Below are 21,562 nucleotides of genomic sequence, written 5' to 3' on the forward strand. Positions count from 1 at the left end.
CCGTGCAGCCAGCGTTACCCACGCTGCTGACAGGCTGCACGGAGAATGAGAAAGTCAGAAATGGGGCCTGCTCAGCGCACGTCACAGCAGCCTGTACCTCTTAAAGGTGCTGGTGCACATTTTAAATTGGACATGCACAGTCCACTAGGAGGAGGGAAATATGGCCACAGGGATGGCAGGACTGGTGCGAGAGAGGGCCCCACGCTTCTCTGATGATGCACTGGAAGCCCTGGTAGAAGGCGTGGACGAAAGGAGGACCAACATGTACCCGCAGGGTGGCAGGAGACCCTCCAGACTGCAGCTCCGCAGGCATTGGCAGGCTGTGGCGCAAGAAGTGAACGCCAGGAACATGGTACCACGCACGTGGGTGCAGTACTGAAAGAAGTTCAATGATTTGACACGAGTGGTCAAGGTGAGTCAATGCAAGTGTCAAGTGGCACATCCAACCAACTGCACCACTGCTCCACGCATCACACTCCCCGTTACCCACCTACCAACAAACACTGCCCATCCATACACAATGCTGCACTTGGCATGCTGCATCTCACCCACACATGGTACCGCAATTGCAGGCCACACAACCACCACTCACAGGTCACACACACTGGTGGCTATTCTACCATAACAGACACATCACCCACACACCTTGCAGAATGCTCACTGACACACTGTCCTCTGTCTTGCAGGAGAAGGTGGCGCATAACAGCCGGCAGCAGGAGAGACCTGAGGGTGGACGAGGATGCTTACACGTCCTCACCCCCATAGAGGAGATGGTGCTTCGGATCATTGGGCTGGCCATCGCTGCAGCCGTGACCACATACCGCGCTGGAGGCCCTGATGAAGGGGGGGGCGGTGTCTCTGCATATCTAAAGCTCCTTCTCCTTTCCCACATCTCCCTCCTCCCATAATCGTTTCTGACTCACGTGCTGTAGATGCTGTCGGCATGCATGTCTTACTTGCTCCTTTCCCCGCTTCACAACTCAAATTGTTTCCCTTTGTCATTGCAGATATCCAACAGCACATGGCAGCACCGTCCGAGGAAGAGGAAGAGGAGGAGGAGAAGGAGACGGTGACACTGAAGCCACACCGTCACTCGATCTGTTACTTGCTTCCACCAGCTCAGAGACTGACACAGTGCGTCCTTCAGGGGCTAGGTTAGAGGAGGGATCTGCACATGGTGAGACACCGGGCACAGGTGCCAGCTCGCCGGAGGGCGAGGTCGCTCACTAGTTCTGCTGCAGAGGAGTCAAATGAGGACTTCGATGGGCCAGGCTACTTAGGACGGCTGATGGGTGTACACCACCAAATGCTTGGGGCACTGGAAAACCTGCCCGAAAGCCTGCGCACATTGAGAAGGAGCATGGCGGAGTCCAGCTCCAACTTGGCACAGGGCTTTGCGCATGGAACGGTTGGTACCTCCATAAGCACACCTGTGGAACCCACCATGATGCAGCGTCTGATGGCCGATGTCGCGGCTTCCATTGCAGCACAAACCAATGTCATCAAAGGTCTGCAAGTTACGGTTGCTGCTCAAACTACTGCAATGGAAGCTCAGATGGCTGCTATCGCGGCTCTGGGAACCACTGTGGAATGGGGCTTCCAGGGTATCACAGCACTCCAGCAATCCGTTCTCCAGCTGATCACCAGGATTGCTGAGGCGTCGCCCGAGAGAGTGGCAATGGCGCCATGGCAGTCGGACCTGCTGTTCTCTCTCAGGAGGACAGCATTCCTGCTCCCGCCCCTGTCACTCCGCCAGTGCCCCTGTTGTTACCTATCAGCCAGCCAGGCCAGGCTGCTGCAGTAGAACACTAGGATAGGTAAAGGCACATGAACATCAGGCACTAAGACAATGCACAAGGATGAATAGTCCTGTTCTGCTTCCATAATTTCATTTATTCATCGATAAATGTGACTTTGAATTTGCATTTGGAGTGGTTTTTATTTGTGCGATGAGCTGAGGGAGAAACCAATGTGTAATCAGATGGAGGGCGATTTGATTGTCTTGTGGGAGCGGAAAGGTGGGGAGCGTAGGACTATCGGTGGGTTGGGGGATATAGTTGACATTATTGATAGCGGGCATGGATCAGGCGAGCACGCAGAGCCCTTGCAGACCAGGCGTGTGGTCCCTGTTGCACCCTTGCATCTTCCTCTACTTCCTCTTCCGGCTCCTCAGCCTCTTCCTCCTCAGCCTCTTCCTCCTCCACCTCTGGCTCAGGGTCTTCTCCAATCATTGGTGGCAAAGACTGGTCCCTCATGATGGCGAGGTTGTGCAGCTTGCAGCAGACCACCACAAATCTGCCCACCCGCTCAGCGGAGTACCGCAGGGCTCCTCCAGACTGGTCCAGGCAGCGGAAGCATTTATGAGGAGGCCTATGGTGTGCTCCACGATGTTGCGTGTGGCAGCATGGCTCTCATTATAGGCCTGCTGTGCATATGTGCATGGGTTCCTGACTAGAATCATGAGCCATGACATGAGGGGATAGCCTTTGTCGCCCAGTAGCCAGCCTTTGACTTGCCGAGCCAGGTGAAAGATAGCTGGCATGTTGGACTGCCGCATGACGAAGGCATCGTGACTACTCCCAGGGTAGCGGGCATCGACCTCCACGATTCAGTGCGTGTGGTCGCACACCAGCTGCACATTGTGGGAGTGGAAGCCCTTTTGATTGATGAAGACGACCGTGTTGATGTGCGGGGCAATTTGCGTGCAGTCAGTGGGACCCTGCACCATGGGGAAGCCAGCAATGTGAGCGCACCCCGGTGCTCGCTCGTTCTGCTTGTCTCTGTCAAGGGGGAAGGTGATGAACCTGTTGTTCACCTGGTACTGTGTGTCTATGACCACCCTTATGCAACAGTGCACCGCATGCTGTGAGATGTTGCACATGACGCCAGCAGAAGCCTGAGCTGTAGAAATTCAGCGCCCTGGTGACCTTCACAGCCACAGGCAATGCTGTCCTTGCCCTGCTCTGAGGCTGCAGTTGTGACCGCACCAGTTGACAGATCTCCGTCACGGCTTCCTTGGTGAACCTCAGGCGTTGGATGCAATCCTCCTTGGTCATGTTGAGGTAAGAGAATTGGTCCCCGAAGGCCCTCATTGGATAGTGCTTCCTGCTCAGTGCCTGCGCCTCCTCGTCCTCTCCTCACAGCTTGTCCTGCTATACGTGGCCTCTCTGTATGCTCCCGGTCATGCTGAATGCCCAGTGGGAGCCCTAGCAGACTATCCATGGTTATCAGGAATCTTATTCAACCACAGTTTTAATTTTCCGAACCATAAAGCAGTACCTGCAAAACCACTCTCAAATGTACTCTAAGGACTGTCAGTAAGTATAGGAATCTTCAAAAAAGACGTCCTATTCCACCAGCAGCCAGAAGCAATAATCCAGCAACTAACCTGCAACACCTGCATGGCCCCTTTAAATAGCGCTGGTGGGGGGTCCTCCAAGCACTGCAAGAGTTCAGATGGTCGGGGTTAAGACTGTGCGTTGAGTTGAGCATTAAGTGCCAAAATGGTGTCTATCACTTTAAATCATCATTGCACACTGCACGCATTTTCTCCCTACTTTACATGCTTCCGGCATTCGGTATCTGCGCACGCACTAACTCCTGTACCAAGATGGCGTCCGGCGCACGTCACGCTGGAAATGTGCGTGCACAGCCAAGACGCCATCTTGGATGTTGTAGAGCCCGAAACAACGGGCGCTACACAGACCAATTTAGTGCCCCTCCTATCTAGTATACTGTTGAAGAAGCAGCACCATAACATGTCCTCAGAATTACTTTTTTTGAAATATAGTCGTTCAAACAGCAAATAAGATGAATGACCAATTAAACTAGATTTAATGGTAATGGTTGAGGGAGGGCTGTTGGCTAGAACACTGGGAGAACTTGCTGCTCTTCTATGATTAGCACCATAGGGTCTTTTATGTCCATCTGAATACACAGACAGGGCCTTGATTTAATGTCTAACCTGAAAGACAGCACCTCTGCCTCAATACTGCACTAACGTGTTAGGTTACATTTTGTGCTCAAGTCCTGAACCCACAACCTTTTGACTCTGATATAAGAGGGTTATCAACTGAGCCATACTCTACACAGGTATTGATTGATATTTATATCCTACACTCGAGTTTATTGACTACACACAAAAACATGACCATCAACTTCAAGGGATTTATTAATACCACTGTTTGTGACGATTAGATTTGACTCCCGCTGATGATATGACCACAACACATGCAATAGCACCCAATAAAATCTAAAATTTTAGATTTCTTAATTTTCTGGTACAAATTTTGTTTTTCTTCTATATCTTGATTTTCGCCTCCCTGGACCATTCACAATTCCCCATATAATGGGTTGGCTTACTTTTGATGCAACCACTGGGAATTACACAAGAACAGCCTGGGGTGACATGCCCAACAACTTTCCCCCCCTCTCAATAGCAAATCATCAGGCTTCTGATTAGCACCTTTCCCAATAGAAAAGTTATGATCAGGAATTGTTGTATGAGGCTCAAAGTTCATGGCATTGTTCTTTTTTGCATTTAATTCTTTCCTTGTTTCAGTGACAGAGATGTTGGTGAACGTTCTAAATATCTGCTCTGATGATGAACTCATGACAGATGAAGATGAGATATTTGATGGTAGGAGTTTGTTTTAAAGTTAGAGTATATTGAACAGTTAGGAAAAAGAGCTCATCTATGTGGCTGACACTTTGATTGTCTGTGAAAGTTCTGGCCTATGTACGAATCTGTCATTGCTTTGATTTTACAACAACAATAACAACAACAATGTTCTTTACATAGCACCTTTAACACAGTAAAATGTCCCAAGGCATTTTAAAAAAGTGTAATCAAACAAAAATTGACACAGAGCCAAAGAAGGAGGTTATAGGAAGGGTGAATTTTAAGGCGGGTCTTAAAGGAGGAGAGGGAGGTGAGAGGCTTAAGGAGGGCATTCCGGAGCATAGGGCTTAGACTGCTGAAAGCAAGGCCGCCAATGGTGCATCATAGGGAGGGGAGAATGCACAAGATACCATAGTCAGAGGAACGCAGAGTTCTGAGGGGGAGGGGGGGATAGGGCTGGAGGAGGTTACAGAGATAGTGAAGGATTTGAACACGAGGATCAGAATTTTAAATTGAAGTTGTCGGAGGAACGTGAGCCAATATACTCTCAGCATGGCCAGGGGTGATGGGTGAGCGGGACTTGGTGCAGGATAGGATATGGGTAGCAGAGTTTGGATGAGCTGAAGTTTACGGAGGGCGGAGGATGGGAGGCCAGAATAGATGAGGCTAGAGATGGCAAAGGCATGAATGAGGGTTTCAGCAGCAAAAAATGTTATGGAGGTGTAAGTAGGTGTTCTTTGTGATAGAGAAGATATGGGATCAAAAAGGATGCTGAGGTTGCATACAGTCTGGCTCATCATGAGACAGTAGCTGAGGAGGGGGATAGAATCTGTGGCAAAGGTACAGAATTTGCGGCAGGGACTGAAGACAAGAGCTTTAGTCTTCCCAATGTTTAACTGGAAGAAATTACGGCTCATCCAAGATTGCATGTCAGACAAGCATTCTGACAACACAGAGACAGTGGAGCAGTCAAGACAGGTGGTGTGGAGGTAGAGTTGGTCATCATCAACATATACGTGGAAGCTGACCCCATGTCATGGATGATGTCACCAAGGGGCAACATGTAGGTGAGGAAGAGGAGAAGGCAAACAATAGATTCTTGAGGGATTCTAGAGGTAACGGTGCAGGTGCAAGAAGAGCATTGCTGAAGGTGCTCTGGCTATGATTAGATAGGTAAGTGTGGAACCAAGTGAGAGCAGTCCCATTTGAGCTGAACAATCATGAAGAGGAATTGGAGGAGGATGGTGGTCGACCATGTCAAAGGTTGCAGAGAGGTCAGAGAAGATGAGGAGGAATAGTGCACCATGGTCACAATCACAAATGATGTAATTTGTGACTTTAGTTGGGCGGTTTTGGTGCTGTGGCAGGGGTGGAAACCTGATTGGAGAGAATCAAATATGGAGTTGTAGGTTGGAGATGAGGCATCCGTTTGCAAAGACAGAAGGGTTGATGGTGGGGTTTTTGATTCGGAGGGGTGACGGTGGTCTTGAAAGCGAGGTGCACAGTATCTGAGAAGAAAAAGAAAACATTTACAATGTCAGCTAGTATGTGGGCTAGAAAGTGAAGTTGGATGGTCAGCAATTTAGTGGCACTGGCATCAAGAGAGCATGAGATGGGTCTCATGCACGCGATGAGTTCATGAAAAGCATATGTGGAGATAGAGAGAAACTAAAGAAAGATGCAGGTTCAGAGCTATGGCATGGAGGGGAAGGGGAAGAAGGGAAGCAGCAGGTGCAGCTGAATGGATGATCTTAACCTCAGTGACAAAAAACTTCATGACTTCCTCACACTTATTGGTGGTGAGGGTGGAGCGGTCAGGAGAGGGGGGTTTAAGGAAATGGTTGGTGGTAGAGAAAAGAAACTGTGTGTTATCTTTGCTCTCCAGGATGATCCTGAAGTAGTAAATGGTTTTGGCAGATCTCATTACCTGTGGACCTTTTGGTAGCAGATCTGCCTTGAGGCAGCTGTTCCTTTTTAATTTTCTACTCACATGTTGTATTGGTTTCTTGTGTTGTGTTGGAAAATAAGGAAAAATACTATTTATATATTTTATTGTACACGTGGTTAGTTTGACATTTCATTGTTCCAAAATGCAGAATTATTTAGGCTTATATTTTCTGAACTGAATTATTTTTTTTCTTCCAAGCAAATGCTGCTGCAGCTCGGAAAGAGGTCATCAGGAACAAAATTCGAGCCATTGGCAAAATGGCTAGAGTATTTTCTGTGCTCAGGTAAGAAGAGTTCACAAATCTGTATATTAATATATTTTTCAACTACCTTTTGATGTTATTCAGTCACTTTTCTGTAATATGTAAGAAGTTCACTCCAGCACTCTGATTGTTGAAGGGGCTTCAAAAAATGTAAGAATTCATTCACAAATGATGAACAGAAAAAAATCGATTCACCCATTTTTAAAATAATTTTGTAGTTAATCTACTAAGTGGATATTATTTAAGTGTCATTTTTGGAAATAACACTCAAAGCTTAAATTTGGTATTAACAACTGCTTAAAAATTCCACCGTTCACCCAAACATACATTAAGAATTTTGAAAGTGGTAATTAAAGTGTTGTTTGGACTTTTGCAGTGCTATTATGAATCTTGCTCTGATATTTGAAAGGTACTGCTCCAAAAGATTCCTAGATAAACATCCCAGTCAACGCAAATCAATATTTTATGCATATTCAGTGTGTGTTTATGTTTGTGTGTGTGTAATAAGAAGAATTTTTTCAACTAAACTTACTGTTTGTGTGCTGTTTTCATGTCCAGAGGTGCAGAAGTTTTTTTTCCTGTCTCGGATAGGTTACTGTGTGTACAATTACAGAAATTACAGCACACAAGGAGGTAATTCCTCCCATTGTGCCCATGCCAGTGTTCGCTCTTTAACTGGATCCCATTTCCCTGTCCTTAGCCCATATCCATTTATATTCTTCTCAATAGCCACTTGTAGTAAAGCATTCCGTGTTCTAATAATCCTCTGTGTGAAAATTTCTTCTAATTTTCCCCTTCATTCTTCTAGCGATAATTTTGTGTCTCTGCTCCCTTGTTACTGATCTACCAAACAGTGAAAACAACCCTTCACTATTTACCTGTCAAAATCTTACATAATTTTGAAAATCTCTACAGATCCTCTAATTTCAACTATAACTGTAATCTCTTATATCTGCTATATAGCTTAAATGAATCTTCACGGTAATCTTTCCATGGCTCCTTCCTATAATTGGATTCCCAGAACTGCACAGAATACTCCAATTTGCAGTGCATTTACCAGAATTTTTTAGCACTTTTTTGTGAGCTCTATATGAGACATATAGTGAGCACTGTAACGTTTAAAGGGAAAAAAGTAACCTATTGCAATTTTGATCACTATTCATGCCATAAATGTATTTTCCATAAACTGTTCAAGCACCTACACCATATTGTGAAATTTGGTCACTTTTGACATCTGTTCACTTTCGAGCCCTAGTTAGGAACAAAGTACTCAACCGAATCCTGGAGTGAGGAATTACAGTTGAAGTCATCTTGTACTCCTTCTCCAGCATGACATCAAGATTTACAAATTGAATTTCTTATTAAAAAAAAGTACATAATTTGGAGGGACATGTACTAAATGTAAATTATAATAGAGAATGTGCTCTGTGAATTATTGTTGATAATCTATACAGAATATGTATATGCTGCAAATATATTGTATGCTCAGGTGCCAATCAACTAGGATTTTACCAGTCATTCTGAAACCAATTGGCTGAAGAAATAATGTGGGACATTCAAGTGCATGGGCAATACTTTTTTTGCAAATGGCCTCAGTGCTGTCATGAATTTAGGAACCCAAAGTGTTCTAATTTTGGTTACAGTAAATGGCTCACTTATATTTGGAGTCTAGAATTGAAGGAGGTTTAAAAAGAAATGTACGGGTGAAATACAGTCTAAATCATACTTGTTTGGTCTCTTTTTCAGAGAGGAGAGTGAGAGTGTTTTAACTTTGAAAGGTCTGACTCCAACCGGTATGCTGCCCAGTGGAGTGCTGTCTGGAGGCAAACAGACCTTACAAAGCGGTAGGTGTACTTTGCAGTCCACCCTTCCCAATGCTTTACTGCACCTAAGTCAGTTGTACCCCTGATGACAAGAAGCTTTTTATGTTATTCTCCTGTAGTTCTTATTCAGATGTTTTAAAAATTCCTACTACAGGTTGTGTTTTAATAGAAATAATTAGGATTTTTACTTTATGAACATCAAAATGTTCACAAAGCAATTGTTCTGTACCGTCAGCAGAGTTAAAGCTAGGTGGTAAATTTGTAAGGTTATTTGATGTGTTGAATGGCAATAATCACTGCAAAGAACATGAATTATACTATTAACTTGTACATTACAATTTAAAAATTATTTGCTGCTTTCTGCTAGAATATTGCACAACACTACTATAGAAGATGACTTTCATACAGGTACTGTAAGTGCATGAAAAGCAGCACAGAAAATCGAATGATGGGAAACCAAAAAAGATAAATATTTTTTCAAAAAGCAAAATACTCCGGATGCTAGAAATCTAAAACAAAAACAGAAAATGCTGGAACCACTCAGGCAGCATCTGTAAAGAAAGGAAAAATATTGACATTTCAAGCATAACCTTTCATTAGAAACTCCTTCCTCAGAGTTCTGATGAAGGATTATGCCTGAAACATTAACATTTTTCCTTTATAAATATTTTCTCACCTTTTTCCCTTGACCTAAACCACTCCTGTTTGAAAGGACATGCAGGGAGGAAACATGCCCCCAAGCATATGGCAATGTCACACTAGAGCCAGTCACTAAAGACATGTAAGAAAACTTGCCCTTTGATATTTCTCTTTCCCTTCTATGAAAGCACCTCATCCATCCTTAGAAATGTCATGCAGAAATTGAGAATTCACTTTGTGAGGAACTGCAGAAACAAACTCATGTTCTACCACTCTTTGGTACAGCATGTTAGCACATTATTGCACGATGCTGCTGGGCTGCCCCTACATGATAGGATTTAAGTGCCAATAGAACATGACTATTCTGGAGGGTGGGTGTGATAGAATTTGAAAGGTACACATAATAATGAAAAGAGCATTTTCTATTAGTGCAGGTTGTTGGCACAGTTGTCTGCCAGTAATTTATTTTATAGTCTATGTAAAATGTATATCAGCCATTAGAATGCTTTTACATCTTAGAAATGAACATTAAATCAGGACCATAAATTTAGTTATGGACAACTGACATTGGGAATGTGACTGGTCCGATGATTGATATCTCTCCCAAGTTTAACAATCATGCTTAAAATTTAAAATCAGTGTGCAGAGGTGGAGCTCATTCCTTCAGCTGTTACTGCAATCATTTTCTCTGTGCTGTGATATTTAAATGGCAACTCCCACTCCTGACTTCCATCGTAGCTCCTTCTACTATCTTTAAGCACGATACATTATTTAATTTCTTCCCCCTGACTTAAAATGTAAATGGGTGATCATATTACTCCTCTGTGCTCTTTGCAGTCATCAGTATCCTTTACATCCAATTCTGAGAAATGAATTTTGAGCAAACAAATCACTAGTCTGCTTTTTTGATTGGTCCTCACCAGTTTAGATAAGCAGTGTTCTACTGCATTAGTATTTATGTACGTGGCACATTGAAGTTCCAGTATGTTGTGCCACAAAGTGGCTAGATTCAACTTTGTGCCAGTAATACATCATGCAGTGAGTTCCTAATCCCAATAATGATGTGGGGGGTAGTGGTGGGGGCGGGGGGGTGGGGGGGAGGTGGTGGCTAGAGAGTGCAGGGTCCCCTGGAAGGGTGGGAAAATATAAAAGCCAGCCACCCCAACCTACTTCTGTGAACCTCCCAGTTGCTCAGCCATTGGGTGTCATTGCTTGAGTTGCTGGGAGCCAATCAGCAGCTCTTGTCTCGGCTAGAGTAGGTATATGATGTGGAGAATTCCACAAGGGAGAAAATAAAATGAATTAAAAAGTTGCAAGAGTATATTTCCAAATTACCACAAATATAGAATATCAGTAGTTTTTCCTTTTGAGCTGTTTGTAGTAGAAATCTATTTATATTTTTGCATAAAGGTTTTATATTATGGTTTAAAAAGAAGTGTAGTTTGAGTCACAATGTAACTTACATTACTATTTTGCTGAATTCCTTCATTGCTACAACTTCTCAACCGGATTATAATTCTGCTGATGTGATAGTCTTGTGTAGGTTCTCTACATAAATTAAAAATATTTATAATTTACAGGCCTCAAGGACCACATCTGTTGGTGAAAGGTTAAGAGTGATTAGATTTTAATCAGAAAGATTAAGAGTGATTTTAAACAAACTCATTTGTAAACATAGGAATATTTATACAATTTTTCCACCTACCTTCTATAATAATGCTCTTCAGTGATTATTTAATAATGACTAACGGGCAAGTATAGGCTGGAGAATTATCATGCTATCATACTGGGAATGTGGTGAAATTGGATAACAACATACATTGGCATGGAAAAACTCCTGATATCTACATAGCTTGAGGTTAATTATTACCACCAGGTTAGGGGGTCTTTAATATTATATTTGTCTACTAATGATCTGTTGATAAATGAATACTATTGAAACAAAAGTTCACCCTTAATGTGATTGCCACTCAGAGCTTAACAATGTAGATTAGCAGTATAAAAACACTTTAATACTGTGGAAACCATCAGTGATTCTCGTGTGATCTTCTGAGGTAAGCATGCTAGTGACTTCACAGTGTTACTCCAGCCAGTCGCAATAGGTACACTGATCTCTCCATAATCTAATTTACTTTGCAACAAAATGTAGGTCTTTTCAGAGAAATTTGAAGGAACCCATCACTAAGATGCTCATGTCTATCTGTAACTGTCTCTAATAGTTTCACATACTTTATCAGTAAGGAATTCACCTGAAATGTAATTTAGTGTAGGAAATTAGAATACAATGTTGATAGTGCTTTTCATGGCACCCAGCCATGTTTAATATTGCCAAATTATGTTTAAAATCAAGGTAAAATAGTGCTATAATATGGAGGGTAGTGGCAGTTGCTGTGATGATACAACAGTACCGGCAGAGTACATATCTTATGTTGCTTAGCTAAGACATTGGGCATGATTTTATCGGGGAGCCGGGAAGGGGGGGTGGGGGTGGAATTCTTGACGGGAAACCCAGAAGTACGGGTTTCCCGGACGTCTTTACGATTTTGACATAAGGACTAAATGACAGGCTGGCCTCAGTTGGATGGGAGAATAGGAAGGAAAAGTTTGTGAACAGATAAGTGTTAGATTGTGGGGGGTCATCGGAGGGGGGTTGGGGGTCACCGGGGAGGGGTAAGTCATCGGGATACCCAGTCATTGGGGGTCTTTGTGGGGGAGGTCAATCATTGGGGGGCTCAGTCTTCGGGTGGGGGGACTCAGTCATTGGGGGGGGTCAGAGATCGTGAGGGGGTTGTCAGAGATCATGAGAGGGCTCGGAGATCGGGGTCACTGCAAGTAGGCTTGTTGGGCCTGGTAGAAGCACTCCTGCCCCTCCGGACCCACAAGCTGTACAATAAAGGCATTTGCCTACAGTTTCGGGCCTTCTCGCCTCCTCTCATGTGGCGTGAAGTAGAAGGTCTGGGAATCCAGGCCCCCAGGGGTTAAAAATAAAAAATCTGCTAAACGGGAGGCCCGCAGCCTCCTTGAAAGCTTTTAGTGACCGATCCGCCACCTGAGAGCGGGTTGCTTGCCTGCCCCTCATCCTGCCTCTGTTAAAACCGGAAATGAGTGGTTTAGGATTTTTAAAATTTTTACTGCCCCCCGCCCCCAACCCACCCGTTTTTCCAAGTTAAAATCATGCCCATTATTACCTCTTTAGATCACAGGGGTAATAATAAAATAATCAATGGCATGCAGTCAGATTTAATCTAACAAAGTATAGATTACTTTTTATCATTTAGGGAAAGTTTCCCAATCTATCATTTTTGCAGTTGTATTAATTTATCTTAAAAATGGCAGAAACATCAAATCAATTTGAGAAGTTTGCATTTTACAAATTAGAGTAAAAGTCCAAAGGAATTGAACTATTCTATTTTTATTTCAGCATTTTATTACTTTTCATTGCTTGTCATAATGCAATCCTTTCATGGCATTGCATTATGAGAATGCAATGCCTCCTCGTGATTGAGTATGAATGTTGCTGAGTAGCAGAAGGTGCATTAAGACTTTACTGATGGCTAAATGACTGAATGCACTGTGTTGTGTGGCTCTGAACCACAAAACCAGAAATATTCCAAGTTTGATCCTGGTCTGTACTGACTTAGCTAAATGGTGGTGAGAGCACTACAGTTACCCTGGTGTCCCTAAGCTATGATTGAAAACAAATCCTGTTCTTCATTGTCACCCAGTCACTCGTGTGTATGAATGTTGGGTGAACAGTGTTGGGCTCGACTGTCATGCCCTATAGTCAAATAGTTTAGTAACCCTCAGTCCCTAGACTTGCACGTGAAAAGTAGCCATTTGGGTGAGGAGGCAGAGTGCTGCTGGCATTATGGCAAGGTACCCCAGGATGAGTAACAGTCTCCAAAAGAGGAAAGAAAGGGGAAGAAATTGATGTTGCAAAAGGCTACTTTTTATTTGACAATATCCTTGTAGTGGGATACCTTCTCAATGGCCTGGCTAAGAACTTGCTTCAGTGCTTGTTAACGTATATACACACACATACATGTATCTTAATTTCTGCAGCGGCATAAACTCACTCTAATACTACTGGCCAGATAACAGGTCATTTATTAAAATGAACACTGTCCAATAGTGCTCATTACAAAGTATGAAAATTTTGCACACTGCATTTAATGTTTTCCCTTGCAAATGAATTAGAAAAATTCTTATTCATCACAATTTTCGGATCTCTAACTGCATGATATGACTGGCAATAGTTTAAAAGAGGAATAAAGGGATGAAAGTTTATAAGGTGACCCTGCTAAAGATATGAAGTTTTGTTAAACTCTTCAAAATATTTATTTTTTTCCTGAACTGTTCTTTTGTAGTGCTAAATAATGTAATTTACTGTGTTTAAAGGTTGATGCTTCTGACATATAAGGGAGTAATTATATTATAGTTATGCGGCATGCTGCAGAAACTCCATGCATTGTTATTCTGTTTCATAAAGGAGCATTATTGTATAAAACAGTTATTTTCATTTTTAGACAAACATATATTACAGTTGACATTGCATATAGGAGTATTTGTTTTAACTTCACCCAAATAAATTTAAAATGCTGTGATCTAATAAAGGATTATTGCACAGTCTACAGTTTAAGTGTAAAAGACAGAGACTGGACGTTAATGAGATGCCTGTTCTTCGTAGAGTTACCTTCACATTTTTTACTGAGTGTACTCAAACTTATGTATATGTCAAGGATTGAAATTTACAGTAACCAAAACAATAGTTTGGCCTATGAAATTGGTGAAGCTTGCTCTGCTACCTGTTTTGCTTTATGGACAATCTCAATATTAAATATCTGCCCTGAAATTAACATTATAAAAAATTTGTGTAAGTACACTGTGGGCTGAAATCTGTTTCACAGATTTTGCATCAGCATAGATAGATGCTGACCTGCTGTGCATCACAGTGCCACTAGCTGCTCTTCTCTTTAATCGAACCAGCAACATGAACAATTTTAGACTGCTGAGTAAATATTAGTTATTTTCCATTGATTTCTGCTGTGCATTAATGTCAATGTGTTGCAACTCAGGAAGCGTGCCAGGAAGAAATTGCTTCACACACCACAGCACAGATCCTGAGTTCATTTCCTCCCTAACATGAAAGAGGATCTGATGAAACCTGACCCTGAAGTACATACAAATTTCAAATAAAACAATGAAGCAAAAAATGCAATTTTGTGTCTTGTGCACTGGGGGGGGGTGATCACTCCTCTGTGCAGTTACACATGGTATAGTAAGATGCCAGTATTAAATTAATTAAACTAAAAAAAAACTAGTATCAGTTATGGTGGCCATGAAACTACCGGATTGTTGTAAAAACCCATCTGGTTCACTAATGTCCTTTAGGGAAGGAAACCTGCCGTCCTTACCCGGTCTGGCCTATATGTGACTCCAGACCCACAGCAATGTGGTTGATTCTTAATCACTCTCTGAAATGGCCTAGCAAGCTACTCAGTTGTACAATCTCGCTCAAGGAGGTGGCTCACCACCACCTTCTCAAGGGCAATTAGGGATGGGCAATAAATACTGGCCTTGCCAGCGACACCCACATCCACATGAACGATTAAAAAAAATAATAGTGAGTAGCTATCACAATAACCTTATCCCTATCTCCTTCACAATGCTTTCAAGCAAGATTTGTCATTTTTAAAAAGAGGTCCAGTATTTGTTCACTGAACCACATCATGACAAATGTAGTTACTTTGCAAACTGCAATGCAAGCACGTGGAAACCAATAAGCTTGAGGTGACAGTTTACTATAAGAGGGATGAAATTGTTTTGTAGGATTCACTGTGGCCTTTAAGCATACCAGGGAAAGCAGAACGATTGAATGGATAAATAAGTTCTTTTGACTTGGGCTGCAACATTTGTGCCAGATGACAACATTTTTAAACACTCTGGGTACCAGTTAAAAAGGAAAAGATTTTTATATCTTTGCTGTGCTCTCACAATTACCTGTCCTTCTTAATTTGGCACACTGTAAATCCAAATATTCTGTTTTTGTTCACAAAATTTTCAGTTGATTTGTCTCTTTAAAAACAAAACTTATGAAATAAATTAGTTATCATTTATAATTTACTATATTCACTTTCCCTTTATTTTTGGTTAGGGATTAAAAAAAAGAATTGGCAATCAGCCTGTAATCACTGGCATGAAGCTGTCATCTATCTTGGGTAGATGCTGAGAGGTTGTTTCCCCTGGCTGGACAGTCTAGAAGTGGGGGGCATAGTCTCAGGCTAAGGGGTCGACTATTTAAGACTGAGATGAGGAGGAATTTCTTTGCTCAGAGGATTGTGAATCTTTGGAATTCTCTACACCAGAGGGCTGTGGATGCTGAGTCATTGAATATATTCAAGGCCGAGATAGATAGATTTTTGGACTCCAGGGGAATCAAGGGATATGGGGATTGGGTGGGAAAGTGGAGTTGAGGTCGAAGATCAGTCTTATTGAATGGCAGAGCAGGCTCAAAGGGCTAAATGGCCAACTCCTGCTCCTATTTCTTATGTTCTTATATGCGTAAAAGATGTTTTATCAAATTATAGTAGTTAACAATGGGTGTATTTTTCTATGAAATTCTATGTATTTTTCTATGCAAACAAAATCGCAAATACAGAGACATAAAAATAGACATGTTCTAGTCTTTTTTGATGTTGCTATTTAGACCTTGTTAGGAATGAAGAAAAATCCTAAACTCACTTCATGGCGTTTTCTCTAAAAATAAATCCATGCTAGAAACCCTCTGCTTTGAATATTTCTATTAGCAGCATCATTGTTAACAGCTGTGAAAAATATCTTGTCATAGAAGCCGGAAGATAGATTACATGATTAGTGATAATGTCTCATTAGTTATTGGGTTAACTAGTGAAATGATCACATTGGGAACCAACTGTTCATGGCAGCCTGGAGTCCATAAATGTGGACTTGTTACTGTGATAGATTAAAATAGAAATTTTATTACTTTTTCACCTTTTCTTTTATCGGCATCAAACTGGAATGCGGAGTTCTAGCTGTTAGTGAGCTTATGTATCCATAAGTATTGGGCTCGATTTTAATACGAAAATGCGGGTGCGTTGGGGGCTGAGGGGGGGGCAAAGAAAATCACCTTTCCCAGGAGCGGGCAGAAATCCCAGCTCCAACACGCCAAAGAATGCACACGACCCAAAGTCATCTGGGTGCGCACGCCGTTCCCAAACCTGGATATCCCGCCGACAATTAAAGCTGGTGGGACGATATTTAAAGCAGCAATTGAACTAGTTAACCTAGTTTAAAAATCCAAAAATGCAATTAGCTAAGAAAGCAAGCAATTTCACGCTGCCTCAGCGTGTTTCCAGTGCTGTGTGAAACACGCCATGGGGAACGAGTCGTGTCTCAGCCAGCAGCCATTTGGACATTTAAATCCCTGTTTGATAGATGGGGATAAAAGGTGAGTTATTGCAGCAGGGCACTCAGTTCTCTCAAGATAAACTTTTGGCTGGGAGATCTTCGTATTTAGACTGAATATTCTTGGTTTCCACTCAGAATTGTTCTGTTTACACATATTTACCAACTTTTCGGACCCCCTCAAACTGACACCATCAAGATGGGGGGCGCGATGGCTGCATTCACCAGTACCTCTGAGGACAAGGAACATCACCATCCTCGCCAGGCACGGCGTGCACTTCCGCCACTTGTAGCTCTACAACACAGTGCTGCGCCACAGGCATCTGCACAAGAGCATGGAGGGCAACAACAGAGGGAGCGAGGTCACAGGAGGCACTAACCTCGTCAGAGGTTCTACAGATCGAGGCTCAGCTTCCTGGACCTCTCTGAGGAGCAGTGCATACGGAGGCTGAGAGTGAGTTGCCAGGTGGTCGCAGACATCTGCAGCCTCCTTCATGCCGAGCTGCTCCCGGCTGGGCTTGGCGGCATCTCATTACCTACCCTCAGAGGTGTCATGACACCTCTGAGGAACCTCATCAGCGAGCAACGGCGTCAATACAATGTCAGCCACATGACCACCAGGTCTATAATTGAACATGTAGTAGGACTGCTGAAGATGCGATTTCGTTGCCTCGATCGTACAAGGGGAGCACTTCAATACGCACCGGCGAGAGTGGGTCGCATTATAGTAGTGTGTTGTGTCCTGCACCACATGGCACAACAGAGAGGGGTACCGGTTGATAAGGCCCCATGCCCTCATCCACCATCCACATCTGCAATAGACATTGAGGAGGAGCAGGAGCAGCAGAAGGAGGAGGAGGAGGATGAGGACGAACCCATGGGCAGAGCAGCGGCTCTCCTGGCTGCTCGTGAGGCCTAGGAGTCACTCATATGTGAACGGTTATCGCAAGATCAGAAAGTGAGAAGCGTCCAGTCCTCACACCACCTGGAAAGAGCAGTGCCAACACCAGCACCCCCCCCCCACACCTGCACAAAACAGTCCTGCAACTACACATACACCCACTGTAAAGTGACCCACTGTGTGGCATCAAGTGTTACCCTTCATGGTGAAGCTCATGAAAGGGCGCTATCACAAAAGCCAGTCAAGAATGGGCAAAACGTGGCAGTAGTGGTGAGAATAATAACATTTAATGTGACTTTAACAAAAACCAAATATAAATGAAAAACATGACAGTCTGTCAGACACCCTTGTGCATACCCTCGGTTATCACAAATCCTAACACTTCTACGTGGTGCATCCCCTGTGGCTGTAGCGGAGGTAGTGGCAGGTTGCTCATTTCTGTGGCCAGACTGCTTAGATGCTTTCGGCCTACACCCTCTGGGTTTTGGAGCCTGTGAGGTCTCCCCCAAAGACTGCTCCACCTGCGACTGTGCAGGGGCAGTCTCGGCCACCTGGAGAGGAGGCAGCATTGCGGTTACTGTGTGAGGGGGGCAACGGGTGAGATGTGGGAGTGCTTTGAGTGACGTCCCCACTTCCATGTCCCCTTTTCCAATCATCCCTCCCCTGCACCAGGCCCACATCACTCCTACCACCCTGCTGGAGAACAGTTTGGAGGACATGTGTGATGCCTTGGAAGCACAGTTGTAAAGTTTCTGTCTGCCTGTTTAAGGCAGCAGAATTTTGTTCATTGTGAGTCCGAACGGCTGTTGTCAGGGTCTGAATGGACTCATTTGTGAGCCATGCTTGAAGCTCAATGGAGGCTAGCCTTCTCTCCATCGTAGACATTCCCGCACTTACCTGCGACTCCATCTCGGACATTTCGGCAGTCATGTGCGACTCTATCTCGGACATTTCAGCAGTTCCTCACGTCCCTGTGACACTATCTCAGAGATTCCCTCCCTTACCTGTGCCTACATTCCACTCATGCAGGAGTTGGACTCCTCCATCCTCTGCGCTGTTGCAGAGAGTGTGCATGGCACCTGTTCCAGTACCTCGCAAATGTGCTGCTGTCCCTCGATCATTCTCCTTTTAAACGATGGCCCCCAGGGTTCAGTATCTGCGTCCAGCTGAGCAGAGCCTGGAGAGGAGTGCGCCCACTAACACAGACTCTCCACAGCTGCCTCTGCCACCAGTGTCTGCTTGTGCTCACTTGTGTGTGGTGACTCACCAGTTGCTAACCCAACTAACTGACTACTCAGACCCACCGAGGTGTGAGTATCTGCGCTGGTGGATTGCTAGCCAAGATATGACGTTGCGCCCTCAGAGGCTGGGAGCTCCTCTGAGGGATCACCCTCTCCCGTCACTCTGGTCGTTGAAGGCCCTGTAAGAGAACAGAAGGCAATATTGAGCATCATTACAGATGTGTCATGTTGCATTGAGCATACTGAGATGTTCAACATGCCAATCATTGTTAACATCAATTCATGTCGTGTGTGATGAACGTTAAAGTTGTGTTACCAGACATTTGTGGGGTGCCAATCTCGGCATCCCTGACGGACAGGAATTCGAGGGTTCAGCTGATCTGCAGGGCTTCCTCCTCCGCCTCTGTGAGGACCACTATTTGTTGTGGCCCCTCTCCAGTCCTCGCCTTCTCGCGTGCGTTTTTTTTATTCGTTCATGGGATGTGGGCGTCGCTGGCAAGGCCAGCATTTATTGCCCATCCCTACTTGCCCTTGAGAAGGTGGTGGTGAGCCGCCTTCTTGAACTGCTGCAATCCGTGTGGTGAAGGCTTTTCCACAGTGCTGTTAGGAAGGGAGTTCCAGGATTTTGATCCAGCGACGATGAAGGGATGGTGTGTGACTTGGAGGGGAACTTGCAGGTGGTGCTGCCCTTGCCCTTCTAGGTGGTAGAGGTCGCGGGTTTGGGAGGTGCTGTCAAAGAAGCCTTGGCGAGTTACTGCAGTGCATCCTGTGGATGGTACACACTGCAGCCACAGTGCGCCGGTGGTGAAGGGAGTGAATGTTTAGGGTGGTGGATGGGGTGCCAATCAAGTGGGCTGCTTTGTCCTGGATGGTGTCGAGCTTCTTGAGTGTTGTTGGAACTGCACTCATCCAGGCAAGTGGAGAGTATTCCATCACATTCCTGACTTGTGCCTTGTAGATAGTGGAAAGGCTTTGGGGAGTCAGGAGGTGAGTCACTCGCCGCAGAATACCCAGCCTCTGACCTGCTCTTGTAGCCACAGTATTTATGTGGCTGGTCCAGTTAAGTTTCTGGTCAATTGTGACCCCCAGGATGTTGATGGTGGGGGATTCGGCGATGGTAATGCCGTTGAATATCAAGGGGAGGTGGTTAGACTCTCTTTTGTTGGAGATGGTCATTGCCTGGCACTTGTCTGGCATGAATGTTACTTGTCACTTATGAGCCCAAGCCTGGATGTTGTCCAGGTCTTGCTGCATGCGGGCACGGACTGCTTCATTATCTGAGGGGTTGCGAATGGAACTGAACACTGTGCAATCATCAGCGAACATCCCCATTTCTGACCTTATGATGGAGGGAAGGTCATTGATGAAGCAGCTGAAGATGGTTGGGCCCAGGACACTGCCCTGAGGAACTCCTGCAGCAATGTCCTGGGGCTGAGATGATTGACCTCCAACAACCACTACCATCTTCCTTTGTGGTAGGTATGACTCCAGCCACTGGAGAGTTTTCCCCCTGATTCCCATTGACTTCAATTTTACTAGGGCTGCTTGGTGCTACACTCAGTCAAATGCTGCCTTGATATCACGGGCAGTCACTCTCACCTCACCTCTGGAATTCAGCTCTTTTGTCCATGTTTGGACCAAGGCTGTAATGAGGTCTGGAGCCAAATGGTCCTAGTGGAACCCAAACTGAGCATCGGTGAGCAGGTTATTGGTGAGTAAGTGCCACTTGATAGCACTGTCGACGACACCGTCCATCACTTTGCTGATGATTGAGAGTAGACTGAAGGGGCGGTAATTGGCCGGATTGGATTTGTCCTGCGTTTTGGGCTATCTTCTCCTAGAAGGGGAGAAAGTACAGATGTGTGAGAGAGTGATGGTTAAATGGTCAGCCGATGAATACATTGGGTGAGGCTGACCATGAAAGAGGTGCATCAGAGGGTGAGTATCAGACAGAGACATCACATTGGATCAGGATTGGGGTGAGTGGTAGCGGTGGGGTCTCAAATGGGGAGGTGAGGAAGTGCTCAGAAAGTGAAGGTAAATTGAGGATGAGCCTTAAATGGGTGTGAGGAGTGTTCTGCTGGAGTAGTCTTGAAAGTGCAAAATGAGTTGCGGGGGGTGGTGTTGGGGTGATGTGCGACATGGAATGCAGGAGAATCAGTAAGTGTACTCACACTTGCTGGCCTAGTTAGGTCATTGGAACGCTTCCTGCACTGGACCCAAGTGCGACAGATGTTGCTGCTGTTTGTGTCCTACTCTGCCACCTCAAACCAGGCCTTATTGGTGGCAGAGGCAGGGCACTTCCTCCTGTCGGCCAAGTAAAATAGTTCCCTCCTCTTCCTCACCCCAGCCAGCAGCACCTGAAGTGAGGCATCACTGAATCTTGGAGCAGCCTTGCCCCTGTGCTGCTCCATTGGGTCTTCTTGCCCATTGAGAGAACTAAGTTTGATGAAGATTGAAGACTGGAATCCATTCTCAGAATTTCACAGTCTTTTTCTGTGTTTTGATGTACTTACTCCTTTTTCTGTAAAAAAAAACTTGTTTCTTCAGTAGCTTAAAAATGTTTCATTTCATTCCACTGGACTTCACGACTTCAGATTGCAGATTGATTTCAGAATGGGAGGCTGGTAGTTCTCTATGCTTTCTGTTAGTACCACAATAATTCAATACACTTTCTGTTACCACTGCAATAATTCAATACA

The 21,562-nt window shown here is 44.4% G+C and overlaps 1 protein-coding gene across 1 annotated transcript in view; it reads left to right on the top strand.

Annotated features, from left to right (window-relative positions):
• The window catches only part of LOC137332124 (protein phosphatase 3 catalytic subunit alpha-like), a 463,527-nt gene that overhangs the window by 427,011 nt on the left and 14,954 nt on the right, over window positions 1-21,562 (top strand). The window contains exons 11-13 of the mRNA XM_067995834.1: window positions 4,562-4,639; window positions 6,768-6,852; window positions 8,578-8,675. Of these exons, the coding sequence (XP_067851935.1) occupies window positions 4,562-4,639; window positions 6,768-6,852; window positions 8,578-8,675 (261 nt within the window). The remainder of the gene's footprint in view (window positions 1-4,561; window positions 4,640-6,767; window positions 6,853-8,577; window positions 8,676-21,562) is intronic.

The sequence above is a fragment of the Heptranchias perlo genome, chromosome 14, assembly GCF_035084215.1.
Source record: "Heptranchias perlo isolate sHepPer1 chromosome 14, sHepPer1.hap1, whole genome shotgun sequence".
In the NCBI taxonomy this organism is placed as follows: Eukaryota; Metazoa; Chordata; class Chondrichthyes; order Hexanchiformes; family Hexanchidae; genus Heptranchias; species Heptranchias perlo.